Source organism: Pezoporus occidentalis, unplaced genomic scaffold (assembly GCF_034315485.1).
Source record: "Pezoporus occidentalis ecotype Australia unplaced genomic scaffold, CSIRO_AGI_Poc_V1 ctg57, whole genome shotgun sequence".
In the NCBI taxonomy this organism is placed as follows: Eukaryota; Metazoa; Chordata; class Aves; order Psittaciformes; family Psittacidae; genus Pezoporus; species Pezoporus occidentalis.
Genome location: NW_026915910.1, coordinates 3,319,097 through 3,338,325, shown reverse-complemented (window position 1 = coordinate 3,338,325; position 19,229 = coordinate 3,319,097). Strand labels below are relative to the sequence as shown.

Genomic DNA, 19,229 nt, shown 5'->3' with positions numbered 1-19,229 from the left:
TGTGTCCCCCTCATAGCACCCTTGGGGACACACCGTTAATTGCACAGGCCCTCACCTGTGCTTTCCATTGAAGAAAAACAGATAAATGCTGCTTTCTCTCCCTGTGGAAGGGGGGATTCACCCATCGGCTGAAGCTCATTGTGGGGGTGCAAAGTGGGTGCTTCCCCCTGAGAAACCCAGTACCTCACCCTACCACCCCTCCCCTCCCAGGGGTGGGACTGGGGCTTTGGGGTGGTGGGGCTACGGCTGCGGTTTGAAGGCCAGGCTGGGGCTGGTAGAGGGGGACCGGTGCTTTGCCACCTACCCAGGGGGCATCCCGGGCTGAGATGGAGCTGGGAAGGGGGTGTCGGGGCTTTTGGGAGGGCCGGGACCCTGTCACTTCCTTGGTGGACACGCAGGCAAGTGTCTGGCCAGAAGACACTCTCCTTGGCAGGACTCATGCGTTTAAATAATAAATACCACCCCGATCCGCACCAGGGATGCTGCTTTTAATTTTCTGTTTACATCTCCACGGCGTGCTTTTGAGAGGAAAAGATCTTCCAAAAGAACTGTGGCAACAAGAATTGTGTGCTTTAAAGCAAGCCCTTGTCCTCCCCTGGCGATATTTGAAAGCTTACGCCTGGAGTTTGCTCTCCCGTTTAGGGAGGGTAGTGAGAAGGTGATGTCCCGGGTGTCCCAGAGCACCTGCCCCAACAGTGGGGTGGCCCTGCAAGGGGCTCATCGCTACCATGCCCGCTATGTGAGAAATAATGTGCCTGAAAATAGCTCAGAAGGTGGAAGAGTTAGGAAACAGCTTCACCCAGTACGTTCCCAGAATATCACCTTGTTCTGACGTTTCCAGATCGCTAGCCGTGTTACCACAGCTGTTCAGCCATAAGAGATCATAGAATCTGTTAGATGAGTACGTGTTGCAGTGACTGGGGATAAAGATGCAGCTTTGCTTCCAAAATGTTACAGGGGTGAGGATGAGGGTTGGCTAAAGCATAGGGGAAGCAGCTTGGAGAGTCAGGAGTCACAGGAGGAACAAACCTTTTCCGTGGGGCCTGCTTGTGCGGGTCATGGTGGTTGGGCTCTGTAGAAGTGGCAGGAAGATGGATTGTGTTGTGTGTTCGTGACTCGGTGTAGCACTCGAAGGCTCTCTAGGTGTGGATCACAGTGACTGATTCAGAGGGGCCGTGGGGTAAGGAGGAGGAGATTTTGGAGAATGGTGATTATCATTTAATTAAGCATTACATTAAGTTGGTATTACCGTTACTCTTTATAGAAGGGATGAGGAAGATCTTACGTTATTGCACTTACGTTGCAGTTTTCATTTGAAAGGTCAGAGCCTTCTACCTCACAGCAATTCAAAGGATGCGGTCACAGTTCATTAGAATAAGGGAAAGATCTAAAGTAAATATTAAGCTCGTTAGAACATTATTACAATAGGAATACTTGCATGTGATGAAAGGATAGAAAAGTGATTAGTACATTTCCAAAGCTTTTTGTGTTCCTATATGTACATTTATATATGTCTTATGTTTAAGTCCTATAGGTGATGGCTGACAGGAAGGTGTAGATCTGATCAACTTACTGGTACATCAGGAGTGCACCTTGCCCCTGGCACTCTTTGGCTTTGGGTACATCTGTGTTTCCACAGATGCAATGCATACTTTTTACATGCTGAATATACTTGCTTCCTCATTTACTGGCAAATTAATTTGAAACTCAGTTGAATTAATTTTGAGCATTTTAAAAAACAATTTCATTTTTCTAAATGTAACTTGCATACGGCTGCCCAGTGCTTTTGCACCAAAGAAGCTGCGTGAATCATACAGTGAAACACTTGAATATGGTAGAATCGAATGTGAATTATCTCTGCAAAGGAAAAAAAAGACAGATTTGGGCTATAGAAATCTCAGCTAAACTGTAACTTGAAAGTAAAATAGCTCACAGACTACACACTTTTTGAAGTTTTATTGGCAATAAATAATAATATGATGATGATGTTTTGAGTGGTGTGTTAAGTGTGTCATAATTCTTTCGCAGAGGTCTCTAGTTAAAAAGTACTCTGGATATAGCACTGTTTTAATTTAGAAAAACAGATATAAATCATATGCAGGAGAGGAAGTGTGTTATAAACAGTGCTGGTTTGATTATAATTTTTTGAAATAATGTTGGCTTAGTATTAGATTGGATTTTAAGTATTAATATTTACACGTACTGGGGAGGGAGTCCCTGTTGAGTGTACTAGTAAGATTGTTAATGCGGACTGGTTTTATGGGGAAGAGTAGTAGACGCGTACCTATTAATTTAGTTCTAGCTATCTATTAATATTCCAGCATAAAATAAATGGATATTGTGCACCCAGGTCCAGACCATATTCATGTCTTAATAGCCAGCAGTACTTTATTTGAGTAGATTTGTCAGGGTTTGCCCCTCTGTTTATGTGTCTGCCTGGGAGTTTTTACTGAAAGCCATAAAGACCCAAATTGCCACGTTAGATGTGACATGTGGCTTTTGTATGATGCAGAGGGTGTCAGAGTCTTGGTGGACCTAAAGGCAGGGTTTAAATAACGGACGTGAAGCCTAAGACCTCCCCCCAGTAGCACCACAGTAGTTAAGGGTCTGTCAGCATTTCCACTCCAAACCCCAATTTTCAGAGTTTATAACTCAGCTGTTTTAAATAGCTTCAAGCTGAAACCTGTTGTATAAATTGCCAGCCCAGATGTATATTCTGAAACAAAAAGTAGTGCAAATCAGTTACTCTGTTTTAAGTTACAGAACATTAAAATATTTTTAATAGTATCAGATGCTCTTCTGGCAATCCCTGGAAGGAGCGTTCTCAGTACATATGATTTTACATTTGGGGCAGTTTGAATGCAGTGTTTCACAGGAAAATTTTTGAAATGATAGATATCCGTCCTTGAGAGGATTTATTTAGCATGTATACTACTTTTTTCCCCGAAACAAGCATTTTGCTTGGCAGAAGATCTTAGTACCTGCTGTTGTATAGTAGTTTTGCTTTGTGCTGATAACTTCCATCTTTAGGGTACATACTTTGGCCAGTTCAAATCCCACTGGACCAAAACTGGGCAAAGAGGTTGCCTAACCAGATGATAATTGTGTTATGCAAAAAAATACACATAGTTATTTTCAACTTGTAAGAATCGGTTTGCGTGTATTTTGTGGCTTCATCTGACTTTGTGTACCTTTTTGAGCTTTAGTTACAAAAACAGATTTGAGCTTTAATCACCAAAATGTGAAAGTGGTTTAGTGTGGCAAATGAAGATTTTGAAATAATAGAGAGATTTACGTTTGAAGAATAGGTCAGGAATGGGCACTGTGGCTGCTTTTAATCTTTAGGTTTTTGCGCACTCATTCATTTCACAGTGCACTTGCAATCTTCTTTCAAAGAGTATGTAAATAATTCTGGATTGATACATGGTAGAAAATTACCAAATCAAGCTTTTTGCCAACAGTCTTTCAATATGTAAAGTTACTTTTTAAAATTCTTAAAATAATGCTATTTCTGCAGGTTTCAAATTTGTTTTGCAAAGCTTTTTTTCTACCCAGTGCTGTTATGTATGTGTGCAAGTCTTTCATTGCAAAAAAAGTATGAAATTATGAAAATGGAATTTTACTACTCCATGTAATAGGGGAGCTTCCTATGTAATAGGATTTTATTAGCTAAATTTTTTATTTCCCCTTCTGATTTCAGTTTGTCTTTTCCTTCGGTCTTAAAATGAGAAGAGTAGTGATAATATATCATACTGCATCCAAAAGCCAGTGCAGCTCAGCAGTGATGCAGTTCTTGGTTAGGTGCACCCAGCCCGGTGACTCTGGCAGTGGCATGTGCAGCTTTAGGCTGATGCCTAAGCTAACAAATTGAACTGATACCATTGAGTGGAAAGGGTAGGGAAGAGCGCCCTGGAAAGCAACAGGGGACAGGGCAGCCTTTTAAGAGGAATTGTTCCCCTCTGCCCAGGTGTTGCAAGCTGAACCCATGCTGGGGAGACTGGGCTGAGATAGAGGTGCAGTGCTGCTGCCTGCTCAATGCCCTGGTTACCTAGAGAGAAAGAGGTGATCTGAGGCTGCAGTCATTCTGCTCCCTCTTCCGAGGCCCCTGGCAGGCGCACACTTCCTCCTGTGCTCTTGGCTTCTTTACATTTCTGAAGTTAATGTGATTTATTTTTTTTTACTTTTCTTTGGTTTGTGAGATATAAAAAACACAGGTTGCAGCTCCCTGGGATGCCAGCATGCATGGCAGCACTGTCCAGGGGGAACGTGGTCTATTGCACACTGAGAGTGTTCTGTAAGTAGTCTGAAGCCCATGCTTTCGAGTTTAAGCCAATACCCATTTTTTAAAGGTTAGAGTCAGCTCTATCTAATCTGTTCAGATTATTGTTTATTATTTGATTGTTATTTATTATTCCTTACACCTTGCTTTGAAGCCGTCATACCTCCTGGTTGCTGTCAGACCCAAGGCAGTGAGTTAGTGGGACATCAGATCTTATCTACAATGGTGGTTCCTGTGTTTCTATGTTCAGGGATGTTCATGTCACTTTAAAGTGAAATCTTTGCTTGGTAGGCGAGGACTTCACAGTAGTTTGTGGCAAAACTCAGTTTCCACTTTTGGGTGGTAATACCTGGTGTTTCATGGAAAAACAGAAAAGCACCAGGGCAATGCTTTTGATACAGTATTTTAGCTTTGCTTTCTTCTTTCTCTTCAGTATTTCTTTTAAAGAAGATGAGCTATAATTTTCAGTAATATAGTCTGTTTTAAATATTTTCAGATTTTGTATGCCCTTGTAATTAGTTTTGATTGACTTAGAGAAACACTGTACTACAGTGCACTGGGCTACTCTCCCTATGTATTCAGAACTCCTCGTTCTTTCCACTTAATTAATATTAAAGTGCAACCTGCAATTATTAGTTTCAGTCAGGATCATTTATGAGAAAGACGTTTCAAGCAGGGTTTAGGGTAAAATATAATACGTATTGCAGGCAACAGAATAAATTACTCCAGATAATATAAAAAGTCGTATCTGGCCATGTAAACTGGTAGAAACTGCAAGACTTCGTGTCTCAAGATAATTTTTTTTTTCCAATTTCAAACTCAGCCATGCAATATTTCTGAATCTATTCTTCTTGTGAATGTATTTCCAGCATCAGTATTAGCTAACTGGGCAAAAGGAAATAATTTTCTTGGTACTACTTTGTGGCTTCTTTGCCCCATGTGAAGAACTGTGGATGAATTTCTTCATAGTAACTTAGTGTTCCCATTTATTTTAACTTTTAAAAGTCAAAGTGCAGTAACACTGTAGGTATCCCTGTGTTTTCAGATCAGAAAACAGTAGCAGTCTGCTCTGTGGCTTTGTTAATCAGATGTTGGAGTGGCTACAGAACCACTGAAGCATGAAAGTGAGACTCTCAGCTAACTGAAACGTAAAGGAGAAATACTTCGATATCTTCTGTTCACCCATCCTGGAATTTGAGGGAGGTATCAGCACTAACCACATGTGATTCTTGAGAGCGCTATGAAAATTTACATGCCTGCAAGGAAATATAGCCTTTGTTTTATATTGCATCTGAAGAGTTTGAATTCCAGCCATCATGTCCTCCATCACAGCAACATGCTGGGTGGAGGGCTTTGTCTGCTGATGCCCCTGGTGCCATTCCTGGGATGGGTGGATGGAGGTTTCTCTACAGCTTGAAGTCTCAGGACCTCCAGGATCAGGGTGATGGTGCAATCAGGAGAGACTAGAACCGAATGTGGGTGATAAGGCTGCTAGTAGCAATTACTAACTTTCCATTTCAAATGCATTCCCACGTATAATTTGTGGATACAAGCCATGCCTCGTGTTTTTTCGCTGCTCACAGGTTGCTAAGAACAAAGTTGGCCTTCAGGAAGCATTAGACCATACAGTCTGTGTAAGGATGTTAAATGTTTCTGAAGAAATGTAACAAAGAAGAAATTCCCCATTAGGCTATGAGAAAGGGAGACAATACAAGATGTTTCTGTCTTTGATGTGGCACTTTGTTCTGTGTTCAGCTAATACATGACTCTTCACCACAGTGAGCTGGAGAAGCTGCCACAGAGCTTCGTAATGAGAGTGGCAGCCTGCAAAGCTGGGATGGAGGCATGTGTTTTCAAAGCGTTGCCTCACAAGTTGTCATTGTCTTCCCATTTTAACAGGTGGTGGCCTTAGGAGAAGTGCCTGATGGGACAGTGGTCACTGTCATGGCTGGAAACGATGAGAACTACTCTGCAGAGCTGCGAAATGCTTCTGCCGTGATGAAGAACCAGGTGGCCAGATTTAATGACTTACGATTTGTGGGCAGAAGTGGAAGAGGTAGGCCACTGTATTCTCTGTGTCCATCATGAAGTAAAAATGTCTAGATACCACACTTACTTTGCAATGAAATAGTGAGTAGTCTGTGAATGCATCGTTGTTGCCCTTTCATTTGGAGGGATGAATGCTTGTTTTATTTGCAAACTTAATCATTTTTGCAGCTCAAGCAAGTTGAGTCTTCCCTAAGTTTTTCTTACTCCTCACGTCTCTGCATGTGAGGAGTACCTGCTTCCCTATTTTAAGTACCTGCTTCCCTATTTTAATCCCACAGCATAGGTAGACAGAAGTGGGGTTATTTGTGATCTGGGTTATCTGGAGTCAGAGAGTATATCTCAGGACATGGCAGTGAGAGATGGAGAATTCCCTTTAGCAGTAGAGCTACTTCTGAAGTTGTAGAAGAGTTATAATTAAAGAAATTTTGCATATCACATGTGCTATAGGTTATATTCTTTAAGGGCTTACATCTTTAAAGGCTTACAGCTATTAGTGGAAAGCTTTCTAGCGAATTCTCTGCCCTTTAAAATCATAATGCATATGACTTGCAAAAGTAAGTTCTACCTTTCTTGTTACTAAACTGCTTGACTTTTTATGAATTGCTGGTAAGCTTGGGCTTGAACTAAATTTCACCTTTACTTTAAATGACAGGGTGACTAACTTATTTTTTTCTGAAGAGGTAGAATGCTATCATTGTCTTCCAGCTGTTTAGGAGCTTCCTATAATCTGGAAACTGCCCTACACTCATGGAAATCCTTTGTAATCATTGCAAGTTTGCAAGAATTCCTTTTAAGAGTCTTGTGGCGGCTTTCAAATTTCAGGTAGTGATTGGAAGAGCAGCTTGAAGGAAGCTGGCACTTCAGTTTTTGCTGCAGGGATCTTCAGAGGGGTTTGTTCTATCAGTCATTGATTCAACCAACATAATTTTTTGTTTATGTATTTGAAATAATTAGGTTTTCCTGGTTTTGTTTGTTGTTTTTTTTTTAACTAGCCCTGTATAGGGCAAAACAAAGCAATAGAAAGCGATCAGTTGTGCTAGAAAATCAGCAGTAAAACTAATTTTACAGTAATATTCTTTAGAAAGCAGTTGCAGTCCATCTTAAGGAAGGAAAGAGTATTTATCCAAAAAAAGCCCAAACATAGGACAGAGGCCTAGATAGTCTAAATCAGTCAGCACGCTTTTACAAGTGCTTTCTGAAAGTAAGACCATAAGCATGGTTCACAGTGGCTATTTTTTTTTTTTAGTGACCTGGCCAACAGTTCTCTTTATCATTTTACAACTTAAAAAGTACCAATAATAAAGAATAACTTGAAAGACAGAATAACTATTGCACCAGTAATGCAATATAAATATGGAGTTCATTGCCCTTTGGGATAAGGTGTTACCTATCTCTTCCATTTGTCTTACTTTCTTAAAAAAAAACAGTCTGCTTTGTTTTTCTGCTGATGGATTAGGTTTGAAAGTTTTCTGGCTCCATCACTACTGCCACCTTACAGTAAAAGTTCAGTAGTGTATCAGTCTTTCAGTAGTGCTGAAAAAGAACTGAAATGTGATGTACTACTACCTCTGAATTTCATTTGAAACCTATGATATATACTTTTTATTAAAGCATAGGAAATGAAATTGAGGGCCTAAAGCCTCAGTAGATATGGCTACAGACACACATAAACACAAAGCTCCTAAAATTTTTTTCCAGTACTTTAATTTATATTTGTATCTAGCAGACTTGGAATAGACTTTTTCTCTGATCAATCTGGGTAGAATCTATGGAAAAGCGATAGTGTACTTTTCAAACCTTCAATGTATTTATTTAAGAGACTTCAAAGACAAACAAAGGGTGTGCACTGTTTTACTATATTGGCTTTCTGAGTTTTGGCTAGTTTCCCAAATAGCAATTTTTATATTAAAAAAAAAAGAAGGAAAAAAGAAGGAAGAAAAAAGACAGACTTAACTGCTTGCAGACTTTTCACGCATGGAAGATGAAGAAAGCTTCTTTTGATGAAGTGTAATTATGTCCAAACAGAGCTGACCCCCTCCCCCTATATTTCTTATGATCTTAACGGAAGAAAGTAGGGCTTTTCCTTTGAAGCAGTCGGGACTCAGTGGAGGATCTGAAATGCTGCATTCTGCTGCCAGAGGCAGGATGGAGAAATTGGTCCAGACTTGTCTTCCAGACTTAGAACAGAGAGGGGGAGAGAGAGAGAGGGAGTGAAGGAGAAAGAGTTATCATTAATGATAGACTTTTAGAACCCTGCTTAAAATATCAGGAAAAGAAAGCAGTAGTTACAAAGAGAAGTGAGAAAGCTCCTTGCGTAGACAATCAGTAGATGCAGGTCTTGAAGTAGAACAGGACAAATCAAGTAATAAAGAGATCACTTTTCGGTAGCGAAAAACTAATCCACACCTGTTCCTGACTTTAGATTTACATCTTTCTAAACAGCTCAGTCTTTGATCTCTGTATCTCTAAATTTGATTGTGGAGTCTGAATCATCAACTTACCACTTCACCTCCTCTCCCACGTTTTTTTCTTGCTTCTCATGGCTCAACGGGGAAACTTGATTTTTATACATATTAATGTTGCTTCCCTGACAGAAGCTTCACGTTTTCGTTTGCGTAATTTCTCTTAAACACCTTTTCTGGATTCATGAGACTAAGTAACCGGGGCACTTTATGTGAATGCAGAAGTTGTTTGTATGTGGTTTTCAGGCAGTAGCTCACTTTTACAAGCCTGATCCACAGCACAGAGAAGAAAGAATTCCTGTCTTCAATAAGCAAAGGATCATAACCTTAATTTTGTTGTGTCCTGATACTTTAATCACATTAGCATCTAACTGAAAAAATATGCAAAGCACACAAGCTGCCGAGTCTCCTTTCAAGCTAATTTCTGGGGTTTGCCTTGTGCTTCAGCATATGTCCATCTCGTCTTCCTCTGTGTCAGCTCAGCTCACATGTGTGAATAACAAAGAATGCACAGTTTAGACACACTGAAGTAATAGTGCCAGATGACTGCTTGGCTGGAGAATTTCATAAAAGAGAACTACAATTAGTCTTTAGTCTGTGAAAATGGATAGTTGAAATGACTAAGGGCAATAAAGAAAGGTGATAAAAAGTGCATTAAAGGATTTTGTAGCTGAGGAGAGATATCTGTGATATATCAGTGGAAGGCATAAGCATCACTGAAAGAGGGAACCCTAAAAATTTATTTTGCTCATAACCCTGTAATATGTAAATCATCTCTTGAAAGCTCTGTGAGCTGAGTGTGCTGGCCGGGCTGCACAGCACCCTGTGATGAAGTGATGTGTCAGTTACTGAGTGCAAGGAGGCTTCATCAGTGTTACTGCATTAGTGCTTCAGTTCGGTAGAATACCAGTTAGAGAACAAACCCTTTTCCCTTTCAAATTAGATGCTTACTTGTTCAGCTTAGGCTGGCAGAGAGATGACAGTTTAAGAATGCTCACAGGTGAGGTTGAAACATAGCTCTTTATATTGAGGAATGCAACTTTTTCTGGCTACTCTACGGTTGGGATATATTTAGTGTAGAAGATCTTGCAGTGCTTTTCCGTAGAATGATTTTATAGGCATAATATATTTTGTTGGGTCAGTTTCTAGTCATGATAGACTTTTATACTGATTTGGTGTATAAACAGAACAGAAGCATTGGAAGGCCAAACTTTTCACTCAAAGGGATATGGAAAATGCCTTTAGTATCTTTGTTACCAATAATATTTTACTGATTTTATATGAGTAACTGTGATCTGAATGCCACAATCATGCAATTTAATAGTCAGAACTTTTTGACAGGGTAAGCTGGTGCCAAAGGAGGCTTTAAACCTGTCCCTGGCAGGTTATATATGTCCCAGCAACAGGCTGAATTCGTACTTGGAGAGGGATAAAAAGACATGGACCCTTTTCAGCCCTAAACAAGCAGGCATGGAGGCACTATGTGCTTCAGTAGGGCTGTTGCTCGGTGTCTAAAAGCTGCCTATGCACACTCTGATGCTGGGGACAGCAGATGGGCAGGACTGGACAAAAACTGGATGTCCTCCGTACACCTAAAATCTCCATGAGATTTTTGAGGATTACTCTCAAAAGACCTGAGAATTTGGGAATTCTCAACGAAACCAGGGAAAGCCACCTTCAGCTGCTCATCTCCACTGTGATAGAATTCAGCCTCCTGACATTTTTGTACCTTTGCCAGGGTCCCAGCCTTCCTTCTGTCCTGCGTCTGTTGGAGAGGTGGGCACAGCAGGAGCACAGCTACACCTGGAAAATCATTTTACTCTAAATGGCAGTTGTATTTCCTTTAAAAAAAAGCCATGTCACATTCTAGTTTGTGAAAAATATAGCCAAGACAGCTTGAATTTGCACTCCTGATAATAAATGATGCATGTCTCAGGCAGGTTTGGGGAATATATGACTTTGACCAGAAAGAAAGACCAATTACTAGATTTGACAGCCAAAGCTCTGTTCTGTATTATGCCTTATATATAAGCTGTTCTATATTAAGCTGGAAAAAAAAAAATGCATTAAGTTTGTGCTGTTACATATCATTGAAGATTTGTGTCTTGATTGAATGCCTTCAGAGTTCAGCAAGAAGAAAAGCCCTAGCAACAAAAATGCACGTATGCACACAGGGAGTAGGAGGGGTGGGGGGAGAGAGTTTTAAGCATCTGGTAAAGTAGCAGCTTAAATGAGCATGAAGGCCGAAGTTTGCTGACTGTTTTATTGAGTCACTGTTGTACGCCCACCTTTTCCTGTCTTGAAACAGTTTTCAGTTTTGACTATCTGACATGACTAACCGTTGCATATCTAACAGATTACAACTGTCAGTGAGTCTCCCAAACGGGGGCCAGCGCCGTGTGAGAATGTGCGATCAGACGCAGGCAGCTCCCTTCATTTATTTCTTGTTAACGTTTTCATTCAGCTAAAGTTTGCGGATGATCTTGTGAAACCTCTGTGTGAATTCAGACTTTGAAAGATAAATAAATAAATGGAGACTGACGGTAGTAATGTACGTGCACAGAGCAGTTTCTCACCCTCACAGGAAAGCTGGGGGTTTTCTCAGTATTTCATTGATGGAATATATGTGGGGAAAATAAAAAAGTGTGTTCCAGTAATAATGATATCATCATATTACCCCTGGCATATGAAGGACAGGAGACACTGATTCCCTGTTAAAATGACTCCCAGGAGGAAAATACATTCTTTCCTCATCTTATTGTAGTAAAGTCAAACAAATGAAATGATAAAACTGTGTGAAGTAAATAACATGTGGCCACATTCTGCTCTCTGTCACACAGCTGCAAAACTGGAGTAAATTTTTAAATTATCTGACTTGCTTTGGACTTACACCACTTTCAATATGGCAAAGAATTTGTCTTGTCCTCAGCAGTGAATCACTTTTGTTCTGTCATTGTATGATGACCCATTATTAAATAAGAAACATTTAGATTGTCAACACATGGACATATTCTTGACATAGAGTAAAACTGAAGGGGAAGAAAACTCCTATGGTCAGTTATGTTTTTAATTTTCACGATTGTGGTAACGACAGGGAATAATTTTAAGCGTCTCTGATTCTTTACTGAACATGCATGTGACTGTTTTCATGTTGTAATCACTCATTCCTTGTTGTTTTTTTTCCCTTTGTAGGGAAGAGCTTTACTTTGACAATAACTGTCCTGACAAATCCCCCCCAAGTCGCTACATACCACAGAGCTATAAAGGTTACAGTGGATGGGCCAAGAGAACCAAGAAGTGAGTATTATATTCTTATTTTTGCACTTACATCTGCTTAATTTTGTTTACCAGAGACCTGTAAATGAAATATATGTCTTTGTCAAACATTGGTTCTTGCTCAGCAAAATATGTAAGTGCATGCTTAATTTGGAGTGTATTGGACCACACACATACTTGCCTTAAACACACACTTAAGTGCTTGGCTGAATTTGGGCAGTCACGAGCCTGATTCTCATTCACATCAAGGTCTTGATACGTTATCTGCCACTGTAAATGAGAACTAAACCCACTGTATTTATATATGATCTGATTGAGGCATAGTAGACACAATCCTGCAGCATGCTGAATTCCCTAAACTCTTGTGAGCTTCCAGCTGAAGACATTTAGAGCAAAATAGGAGACTCATCTTTCAGGATCAGTCCTAGAGCAGAGAGAACATATATAGTATAGTGCCTTTTTGTTTGCCCTTAAATTCTTTTGCCATCAGATAATTAATGCACCTGGTTAATCTCATCATACCTGAAATTGGTTTTCAGCTATGGACTCATCATAGACCCCTGGGGGCCAAAGATAAAAAAAGCATATCAACAGCATGGTCTTTGTTTCTTATTTGTGCACAGAACGTATGTTTTATTTAAACAGAGCCCAGCAGATTTTCACTCAGCATGTTTATCTCATAGCAGTACACCTTCCTAGCTTACTAAGAATCTATTTGCAGTGTTCACTGGCTATATTTTTATGACAATTGTGTTTTGTCGTGTTCTAGCAGTTTTATGGGTAGCACTTTTAGGTACAGTCAAGTCTGGTTAACACACGGCATTTTATACAGCTTTCCGTCTAGCACTCTCAGCTAGCAGCCAATTTCACATTGTATGGGTATCACTGATGACCCAGTGCTGGATTTTTTTGTTAATCTAAAGGACTTCTATTACTCTAAAGACTCTTTCTAAATTGATTGGATTAACTAGATATAGCTGTATTTAAATTACATTTAGAGATTAAGAATTATTTGATGAATAACTGCATTAAAAAGATCCCTATAATGGAAGCATCTCAAGTAATTATTTTGCCTTTGATCTGCACATACAAATGAGACCTTTAAGGAGCTTTCATGGAGTTTTGTTTACCACAAAGGCAGAAGTAGAAAAACATAGACAGAATTCATGCAGTTAAGTGTTTCTCAATCTAATACACGCTACGGTGTCACCTTCTCTTGCACTTAGAGTTCGGAACTGAAATGCCTTATGTGACAACTGTCCAGCCTGTAGAGTTTCACCTCGAATAACAGATAAGAAAAAGCAAGTAGCTATGGATAAATTTCATTATGTAAATACTTGTGTTGCTACCTGCTTACAGCTGAAGTGTCTGTCTGTCATAGCAAGGGGATTTTTGTTCTGACTTCTCTCCTAAGCTTATCCAGTTCCCATTTTTAATTTTCACTTGCACCTGGTGCTCTATGTAGCTTACTTAGAGACACCTGGCAAACTTTCATAGAGTAAAAACCAGGAAGGAAGTTATGTATCATTTAGCTGTTCCCATTTGGAGGCTTCTTCCATGTATGTATTGAGGCAACTGCAAAAGAGGGAATCTTCCAGCAGAGGACACAACCACTGCGGAAGAGCAGAGAGGTCTGAAAAGGATGCAGAGAACAGCTTGCACTATCCTGTGTAGCACAGAAAGGGAACCTGCTTGCATTGGGACTGACCATTTTGGTGTCCAGTGGACTAAAAGTGAGGCTGTGTTCATACAACTTAATAAGATTTTCAAGTTTTGATGGAGTTTTCTAGTTTAGACCTGAAAGGCCTCTTTACATGATACCTGTTGTTCTCAATGAATGGCTTTCTCAGTGAATAGTGAAGCTGTGCTCTAGGGTCAGTTTGGTTCTGCAAGTTCTGTTACTGCCATCTGATGCTTTCAAGGCTACGGCACCTCCAGAATGACTAGTTATTAGAGTTGAATTTTCAGGGAAAGAGCAGCTCCAGTGAGCTGTGAGAGTTTCACTGAAGTTCTGCTTCCTTCTGAGAGCCCCTGCACTCCTGTAGATTTATTACTGTTTGGTAGTAATCGTTGAAGAAGTGTTTCTGGCATTTACATTGCATAAGGAAAATTAGGTGGATGGGGGCAATTAGGAATTAAATTCACTGAGGCGCTCTGATAGCTAATGTGTTTTTCTTAACAAATTATGTATCAGCAAACAGTGCCCCTCTCTGCCAGGATCTGTATTTCACTTCAACATCTCAGGCATGTTATCCTAGTTTTCCTCTCTCTGGCAGCTCAACCAGAGCTGTCACATCACAAACAACTTTTTTCTTAATATACACATCTGGCGTTGGCAGTTGGACCAACTTCATAAGAGCACATGATCATCATTCATTACAAGATTAAAAAGTACCCCATGGCATCATTGATGTTTTTTAACTTTGATCTTTTGCAGTTGTGATTCATCTCAGTTATAAGACTTCCCTTTAAAGGAACACAACCGATGACTTATTAGAACCTTCATTCTAAGTAGCGTAAACATAAAATTATGCACATCTTTACAAAATGTCATTTACTTTGTTGCCAGCTTATCATTTAAAGACATGACATCATGCTTTAGATCGTGAATTTGTAAGGCAAGGCACTCTGACCTTCTGTTGGCAAGTTGAGTCGAGTGAACGAATGCTGCGTGCTTTCAAGCAGCAGTAGGAGCAGCAGCAGTACCATGACAGATATCATAATCATTTAGAGCCTGACTTCAAGAGTGCTGAACAGTCATGGCATGCAGAGACTCCAGTGCCATTTAGCTGTATTAAACATATGCTTGTAGAAGCTCACTGCCCTGTCTCTCTGTTACTATTGTAAAAATTTTTAATAGACAGTGATATCAGGTTGTCCTGTTAGGAAGACCTGCCCATTTCTGTATGAGAAAAGATCTTCTGTTGATTTTTCCTTGGAAAAGAGTTATTTATTTTTTATTATCTATTTCAGTCTATCTAGATTGCCATCCAGGGACATCTACTGTGTTGTACAGTCTTTGTGCTGGACTGAGATAGCACACTGCACTCTGAGTGATGGAGTATAGAGGGGGGGTTGTATAAGATTTTTGGGAGTCACTGGGAAATCCTGCAGATTCTTTTCTCTCCTCATATCCAGGGTAAAACCTCTGCCATATGCAGATCTTAGCCAGCAGAGCTGCCTTCCAGCTGGGAGAGCTGAAAGGAGTTTTCCGGTGAAATAAGTTGTCATGAGGTCATAACTGCCCAACAGATAGCAAGAGATCACTGTAAAGGAACTCAAAGAGAAAAAAAAAACAGAACAATAAAACCAATAACCCCGCAAACCTCTAGCTGAGCCCCCCATTGAATGCCTTTGCCTTACCTCATTAAAAATAGATAATGGTTTGTCCTTTTATAGGAAGTAGGAATCATGTCCTCTTTTTTTGTTTGCTTTTGGTAGAAATCCAATTAGGAGGGAAATCAGGAGGAAGGAGCAAGGAGAAGTCTGTATATTAATATTTTGCTGGCTTCCAAAGACTTTAGTTCTTATCTAGTTAAAAGTAGTTTCCAAAGCCACCAACCTCAATTTTCTCTATCAGTCAGTGTGAATGGAAAAGTAGTTCTGAGTGTTGAACTGAAGCGTTTCAGCAGGGAGAAAACTGCTCGGCTTCATTCAGCTCCTGAATATTTCTCTGCCGCTGCAGCTTGCAAGGTGCACACGTGATGAAAGGTATGAGTAAACATCTCCTTTTTGTCTGTGCGCGCTGCAGAAGCCAGCGAAAGCTGGTGAGAGGGGTTCTGCTCAGGCTCTCTCTTAACTATTTGGCTGACCTGGCTTATAAAACGTAGATAAGTGAGTGAGATATTTGAGATTCCTCGACTTCAAACCATAGCAGTTTTTAGGAAGTTCTCCTGCTTTTCTGTCACAGGTGGAAGGTGGAGGGATAAGTCTGGGGTTAGTGGAATGTGCTTTGGAGTAAAACAGCTTTAAATCTTTCAGGTTTGGGCTGTGTTTTGGTTTTTTTTTTAATTTTTTTTTTCTTTTTTTCTCTTTCTTTTTTTTTTTTTTTTGTTGACTGCCTGTCAGGAGCTGGGCTGGTGGCCAAGCAGGAAATGACACATCGAGAGGCATTTGTGTTGTGCAACATTTTGTGGAACTGATGCAATGATACATTGTCTGTTTACGCATTCCTCTGCTAACAGCCTGCATGGCAGTAATTTTATTCAGGGACACATGGCATGCTACAGCAAGGAGCTAGATCCTTAACATCTCTTTATGCAGAATTATCACAGCAGTTAAAACATGCTGTGTGTCCCCTGTTTAGAATATTCTCTGGCTTGCCTTCAAAAACCACTCTGCCAGACCCCCCTTCCTTCCCAAGAATATATTGATTTGACTCTGGTTTCTTGCTCTGTAGTAAATTGGGGCAGTACAGAAAGAGGGTTTTCAGAGCAAGAGAGAATTTTACAGGCAGGTCCTACCTAGTGCATCCACCCCAGATGGTAAATGTAGCATCACTGTTTTTTCAAGCGATGCATTGCAGACGCTGAGCACAGAAGTTTGCATCAACGTGTTTTGGCATGGCAAGGAGGTTTTTAATTACAGTCAATGCTAACTACCCTGAGATATGATGAACGAGTCCCGGGGTTTCATCCAAACCGAAGCTAGAAAATCTGTGACTCGCACTGGTGTCTTTCAGAATGACAAATCTCTACTGAGATCAGCTGGATTATTCCGGATTTCTCCCAGCGTAAGTGGGAGCAGAGGAAGGCAGAGTGGGCAGTCTGGCGGTTTGCAAGTTGCTCTAAATGACTTTGTGAAGCTCAATGTTTGCCTTATAATGCCCCTTTGTAAGAAATGAGGCAAAATGTGATTATACAGCCAAATAAATGTTCAGCGTGGCTATGCTGTGTTGCTCTTTCCTGTGACTATCATTAGCATATTTAAACCTGACCACTTAGAAGCTGGGACCTGACCTCTTGTGCTGAGGTCCCCAGTAAGGAACTGCAGTGTTTCTGATATCAGTGGTACAACACAGGATCCTTTTGCAGTGTAAAGTGCCAGACATCATAGTTTCACTCACTGTCATTTGCTGCTGGTTTATTTGTTTTGCAAATGTGCAATTTCACAAGCCACACTAGTTGGGGACTGGAGCTCCTGAGCATTCCCAGAGGCTGTAAGAAACTGGTGGGATGATTCAAGTGTTCCTCATCAAAGGTGGCAGACATTATATACTCCAGTGGTTTAGGTTTATGTTTGAGATGAGTGTGTAACCCACAGATCAGTGCTTCTTATAGTTACGCCAACCACCATGCACGTCTTTGGAACAAGGTGTGCAGGAGGCTGTCGGGGGTGGTAGCTGCATCCCAAGGACCTGTGGGTTCTTGTTTTTTCCACTGTGGCTGGAGAGGGGCTGGTGCATAAAAACTCTTCATTGGAGGAATAGACTGTGAGAGTAAAAAGAATTTATTTTCCAGTGATTGTAACTTTTGTCTGCTGGTGCACTGGGTAGGGTAAGGTGAAAGTGAAACCTACTCAGCTCACTCATGGCTTGAATGAATACGCTGCAGTTCTGAAATCTCAGTGACCTATGTGGTACAGTATGGATGTCTCCATAGGAGGACATTGCTGCCCAGAGTGGTGACAGACTGACCATGTATTCACTGTTGCATGGAGAGGGAAAAGGCTTTGAGAAAATTAAGTAAAACAAATGGGCAAGTCTGAGGATAAACCCATTCTCTAATCTATCCTCACCAACAGTAATGCTGTCTCAGTTTTTCAACAGAACAAACTGTTTCCATCTCATTGCAGAGGGAACACTGTTCCTAGTACATTCAGCGTGTAAGATGACCATCATGGTGTTCTTTTGATATTGCAGCTATTGCTGTTCGTATTCAAAGTGTCTCTCTAAGCCACAAATAAAATCAGAGTTCCTCTGCAGAGTTGTGCTGCGTAGTTGTATAAGAGAGTTTTGCCCTCAGTAGCTTACAGTCTCTGTGAAAAATTCTGATGGAAAAAGGGGTGGTAACTAAACAAATGAAGTCAGTGGTGGCAATGAGTCTATTTTGCATCTCCATACAGCACAACTGTCAGGAAAGGAAAAGTGAAAACCATTTTGGTAAGTCTGTAACTACACCGTGTAGGTACTATGGAGATAGATGGTATAAAAAAAAGGCATTAATAGCTTTTCCCAGACCATTTTGTTCTGTACTTTCCTCCCAAGAGAACACTTGTACATCTTCTCTTTTGAAATGCATTTAGCTTGTTGCTACTACTGTGAGCATTTTATTCCCACACTTCAGTGTAACACCTCTTTTACCTCTCCCTCCGCTTTCCAAAGTGGGTTGGGAGGTAGGGAACAGGGCATGTACATCTGGGTGTCACTGCATCAGAGTAAGTAGAGTACTAACGTAGTTCTTCCTTGCTGGCAATCCTAAATTTATTTATAAGGTTTTTATAAAGTTTATTTTTAGTCTCCATATAAACTTCATTCTCCACTGAAACATGGTCATCCCAGACACGAAACACAGATGCTGATTTAACCAGACAAGGAATGCAGAAGAGGAAATGAGGATGAATATCACATTTAATTGAAACTTCAAAATGATCTCATGCTGCATTATATTTGGGATGCCGGAAACCTCACTCTTACGAAGAACTGTGTTTCTTAATGCATGTGTCTGCTGAGATCCCCTGTTTCATCTGCAGTAGATCAGCTTACTCAGGAAAACAGTGTCTTGACTGAGGGTGCCTTTCAGCACCTCAAAAACTAGACATGTAGGGTAAGTTTCCTCTGAAGTGAATGAAAGGACACAGGCACTTGCAGAGGGTGATTCATCCCAGCTATCGTAATACCGATCTTAGAGTGCAGTGAACTACATTTTAAAGCTCTCTGTCCCTTTCCATTGATTATAAATGGAGGCTAGATGACTAGCCTAGACTAGGCACCCTGTTTTTGAGATGGCTGAAATCAGATGAGATTATGAGATACTATAGTCCTAAAGTGTGCCTAATGACTGCTGTGAAATTCAGACAGCCTGAGTTAACTTTAAAGTAGGGAGCTCAGGGAGGGTTAGCAATAGAGTCACAGATACCATGGAGCTCGGTATGGATTAACCAGCTCCTTGGGTGAATGCTTTGTCTTCAGTTGAAATGTGAGCAGTCCATGCTACATTTCTGAC

General features: G+C 40.5%; 1 protein-coding gene across 8 annotated transcripts in view; it reads left to right on the top strand.

Annotated features, from left to right (window-relative positions):
- Positions 1-19,229, top strand: part of RUNX2 (RUNX family transcription factor 2) — a 224,477-nt gene that overhangs the window by 64,570 nt on the left and 140,678 nt on the right. For all 8 annotated transcript variants that reach the window (XM_062638491.1, XM_062638496.1, XM_062638494.1 and 5 more), the window contains 2 exons: positions 6,179-6,335; positions 11,983-12,087. In XM_062638491.1, the coding sequence (XP_062494475.1) occupies positions 6,179-6,335; positions 11,983-12,087 (262 nt within the window). The remainder of the gene's footprint in view (positions 1-6,178; positions 6,336-11,982; positions 12,088-19,229) is intronic.